The sequence below is a fragment of the Batrachochytrium dendrobatidis genome (genome assembly GCF_000203795.2).
Source record: "Batrachochytrium dendrobatidis JAM81 unplaced genomic scaffold BATDEscaffold_190, whole genome shotgun sequence".
Classification (NCBI taxonomy): domain Eukaryota; kingdom Fungi; phylum Chytridiomycota; class Chytridiomycetes; order Rhizophydiales; genus Batrachochytrium; species Batrachochytrium dendrobatidis.
The window spans coordinates 1-4,411 of NW_006281209.1; the positions used below are offsets into that span (position 1 = coordinate 1).

General features: G+C 32.5%; 3 protein-coding genes across 3 annotated transcripts; 2 read left to right on the plus strand and 1 right to left on the minus strand.

Annotated features, from left to right (window-relative positions):
* Positions 1-238: 238 nt before the first annotated feature.
* BATDEDRAFT_29036 (uncharacterized protein) lies at positions 239-1,009 on the plus strand (the record flags this gene model as incomplete). Its single annotated transcript, XM_006683480.1, has 1 exon — positions 239-1,009. The coding sequence occupies one exon, from the start codon at positions 239-241 to the stop codon at positions 1,007-1,009; it is 771 nt and encodes a 256-aa protein (XP_006683543.1).
* Positions 1,010-2,667: 1,658 nt separating this feature from the next.
* BATDEDRAFT_93301 (uncharacterized protein) lies at positions 2,668-3,390 on the plus strand (the record flags this gene model as incomplete). Its single annotated transcript, XM_006683481.1, has 2 exons — positions 2,668-2,683; positions 2,744-3,390. 2 exons carry the CDS (start codon positions 2,668-2,670, stop codon positions 3,388-3,390), a joined length of 663 nt encoding a protein of 220 aa, XP_006683544.1.
* A 472-nt stretch (positions 3,391-3,862) lies between these two features.
* BATDEDRAFT_93299 (uncharacterized protein) lies at positions 3,863-4,291 on the minus strand (the record flags this gene model as incomplete). The annotated part of the gene is made up of 1 exon (XM_006683482.1): positions 3,863-4,291. One exon carries the CDS (start codon positions 4,289-4,291, stop codon positions 3,863-3,865), a length of 429 nt encoding a protein of 142 aa, XP_006683545.1.
* Positions 4,292-4,411: the final 120 nt, after the last annotated feature.

Sequence of the window (4,411 nt, forward strand, 5' to 3'; positions counted from 1 at the left end):
AAAAGTGGCAAAGGAGGGGCGAGACTAGCCTGGCCCACAAAAAAGATTTCTTCTAGTCAGAGGAGTTGAAATACCCTTTGCTACGGCAGCATGTATTTGTGAGTTTCGAGCAAGAAAGGATAAACCTCTTTTACCTTGCATAATTGATATGAAAAACGCAAAATTCGAGCTAACAGACAGCATGAGAAATGCTTTTTTTGGAGCTAATAGCGATAAGAAAGATTTTCAATCTCTTAAAATGAACAGGACATTCATTAGCTTAGCTCACAGCGTAATGAAGAAGCTGAACATCGGTCACTCATTAGAATACGAAAAATATATCAGAGGACACACAAATGAAGAAACTACAAATATCTATATAGATGTTCCACAGGAACGAGTTGATTTCCTTACCAAACAGTTGTTCAGGAGAGGTTCATTTGGCTATATACCGGATTTATTTGCGAAATTATTATATGGAAAAGAGAACTCATTTGAGACTAGAACCGACCAAATAATGGAAATTAAAAGAGCTATTGGAGGACCAAAAGATTTAGAAAATATCGCTGGATTTATGAACCTTATCGAACAAGAAACGAAACTTGTAGAAGACATACTTAGTGATATGGACGAACAAGAATTATGGGACACATACCATAAAATCGAAACAAATCAAATGAGCGGTAAAGAGGAGTTTTTTCAATGTCTTGTCAGTCAAACTGGATGTGTTTATCCTGGAAAGAGATGTTCGGAGTGTTTATTGTCAATCCCAAACTTTTACGCGTTAAGTACCATATCAAGTCGAATTTTATCTTTAATTGTAGAGTTTAATAATGAGTTTAAGGACGAAACCTTACCAGCAGAGAAAACTCGATTAGCCAATACTCTCCATATGAATTTAAGGCATTTTCAATCCGCTATGGAAAAGTTCGGAAAGGATGAGGTTTACAAGTTTTTAAATATCGAGTCCGAAGTTTTCAAAAAGGCATTACAATCACTTCCTGATAACAAGGATTACTTAACAATTTAAGGGGGAATTTTTATTCTTCAAATTGATGTTACTTATATAGAAATAGAATCTTTAAGTGAGGATATTTTTGATACCAAGGAAAGCGTAATAAAAGCGAAAGAAGACCTTGAATCAATAAGAATAGAATCATCTTATAATGTGTGTAACTTTGAAGAAGATACTTGGTATTTCTTTGATGAATTACAACAAATAGGGGCATATATATATTTTAATACAGACAATATTGAAAAAATTAGCAAGGTAAAGTCCGATGAACTAAAAGTTGTTTTAAAATGTTGGGTCGCAAGTTTAAAGGTAGAAGTAACACCTGGAAGTGTAAGAGATTCATACAAATATTTATTGGATGCTATTAATAGAACCAATTGTTTTGATATAAAGATGATAGAAAATTATTTCGAGTACCTAAACACTGAATTTACAAGTTCAAATATGACCAAGCATCGGTATATAAACAGTGTTCTAAACTTCCTTACATTTTTTGAAGGGATAGATACTGAATCAACATTCACACAGGAACTTATTCAAATAAAGAAAAAGCTAAAAGTTGATAAACGCATAAGAAAACTTCCTTCATCAGCTGATGTTCTCCTATTTTCAAGTGTATTAGATGACTTTTTTCAGAAGATTGACGTTGGTAAAGAAAAGTGGGTTTGTTATTTTCCTGTGCGAATATGGTGGGATTTAACAACAATTATTCCCATGCGGATATCAGAGTTTTGCAATATTGAGCGAAACTGTCTATCGATTGAAAATAATGAATATCGCATTACACTCCCTCGCACCAAACGGAAGGGAAGGGTTCCTATCGTGGATAATATTGCAATACCCAAAGATATTTATCGTATGATAGAAACTTATAAAAATGTCACTAATAAATATGGAGAATCTCTTACATTAATCTCCTATCCTTCATTAATCAGGGAAGGTTTTGGTAGAAGAGATAAGAAAGAAATAAAGAAAATGCATAGGGGTTCATTTAACCAACTTTTAAACTCGTTTTATTCAAATATTGTTGTGGGGGAATATTGCGCTATTGTTGACAGAATGTTGAGACCTAACGATACTAGACATTTAGCTTTTTTGTCTTTAATGACCCAAGGTATACACCCCGTAGAAATCGCTAGGTTAGGGGGACACACTGATTTGAATGCTCAATATCATTATCAACAACACGAAGAATATTGGATTGATTCTGAAGTAGAGAAAATGATGAATAAACTTGATTTCTACGATAATTACAATTTAAATAAACGGAATGATAAAATTGAAGAAAGTGATTATATAAGCTCTAAATTTAAACAGCTAGTTACAGCAAAACCACCTACAACTAAAGGTGTTTATAAAAAACTGAAAACCGGATATTGCACTGATGAGCACCAAAGATGTGTCGAGCATTGTTTTTTCTGTGAACACTGGAGAATTTCCATGGAAGAGTTGGAGGAGAAGAGGGGCATGATATCCAAGAAGAAACAAGAAATACGTAGCAATATAAAAGAAATTTTCCACTTCTTAAAGTCAGTGCATAAAGAAATTTTGACTGAATCAAGGTACGATTTCAATCCTTATATCAATGAAAAACTAGATAATGCTGCAAACTCTTTAAGGGATGAAATTTATAAGATGGCACAAATATGTCGTAGAGAAAGAAGGGATTAATTATGGGAAGGGGGAGAGGTAGACCTTCTAAGTACTACCCTGAAGATGATATAAAAAGAATTATATATGAATATATAGACAAAGAAAGAGTCATAGGTATAGTCACGTATAGGGATGCTTATCGTTTCGCAAAGAAACAATATGAGCTCGGTAATTTCCCACATCAACTTTCAGATGACTTTTGGAGAAAAGAAAATCGACAAGGAAGGAAAGCTGTCGATGAAGCTAATAAAATTATAACGGACAATGTTATGGCTTCCAAAAAAAGAGAAGTTGCAATTATTAATGTAGAGGACGCAGTATTTAAAAATACAAATAACCCACAAGCATTAATTAAACAACTTAAACCTTTAGAATTGCAATTATACAAAAGCCTTGAAATAGAAAAAGCGTTAGAGGATAAATTAACTTATGCTAAAAAGGAATTAATTCAGTTGAAGGAAGAGAAAAAGAAACAACAAGAAAAGTTAAAAAAACTGGAGGATGCTTTGTTCAAGCTCTTCGAATATAGTGCATCCTCGGATGTACCATTAACTAATTTATTGAACACAGGTAAAACAAAGCACAAGCGTGTTAAAAATGCATTAAATAACATTTTTTCAAATCCTGAAGAGTTTTTCTTTTCAAAAAGTGAAACAGAAAATAATGAAAAAAATGTTGTTAATTTAAACGAAAAATTTCTTGGGAAGAAAAAGGAAAATATACTCGATGACTATGATTTCTAGGAAGCCTTTTTGGTAGACAGTTAATATAAACTTTAAAATTAAAATGTATACAATCTAAATTTATGAACATATTTTTTGTTCGAAGTGATTATTTTATGAAGCAAGAACGTCTTGAGTATAGAGTGAGACCTACAATTATTGTAGATAGAATGGGATAAAAACATAACATTTTCTAAATCCTGATAAACCATTGTATCAAATGCTTAAGAAAAGGCATTTAACCTCAATGATTCTTTACGGAAGACCTGACCTTTAACGGATTCGACAAAGTGGAAAACCATACTGTAGATAATGGTGCGTTAGTTGAATAAGACATTGTAAAAAACGCTCAAAGATTTTATAAATATGAGCGTTTTTCTTTAGCAAATGTAATGTTTTTTGTTATTGTAAGCGATTCACTAATTTTGTTACTGTTTTACTTCTCAAATATTTTTGTACACCAAAACAGAACTACTTAATTTGGGTCATCAGTTTATAATCTTGGTAAGTCTTCAATGGAACTAATTGGGGTGGTTGGAATTGGTTCGAAATTAGTTTCAGTCTTAGCATGGTATAAAGAAATAAAAGCAGGTTTATCACTCTGTTTTGTAAATATTAATTCAATCCTAAATCCTTTATGGACACCGCCTTCGGTGGAACGGAAAAAGCCGTTGATTGCTTGTCCGCCTATTTCTCCAATATTAGGAAAGTAGTTAGTCATGGACATTCCAGGAATACTAAAAGTAGCTTCATTTTGATTTAATGTTGTCATTAAAATAAATTTGCTGTTAGGTTCATAAAACCTTTTTACAGATACAAAATACCGTAGTTTTTGTCTTCCTTCTTGTAATACATGTGCCTGAAGATTTGTAAATACTGGATAATGCTTTTCTTGTTCTTCACCAGTTATTATTTCAATCATTTGAGTCTTAACAATCTCTAGCCCTTCATTATAAAGGTCCAAATATTAAAGAGCAGCAATAACCATAGGAACATCAACATTTTCCGCCCGAATAGGAATGAACTTATATCACTACTGGCT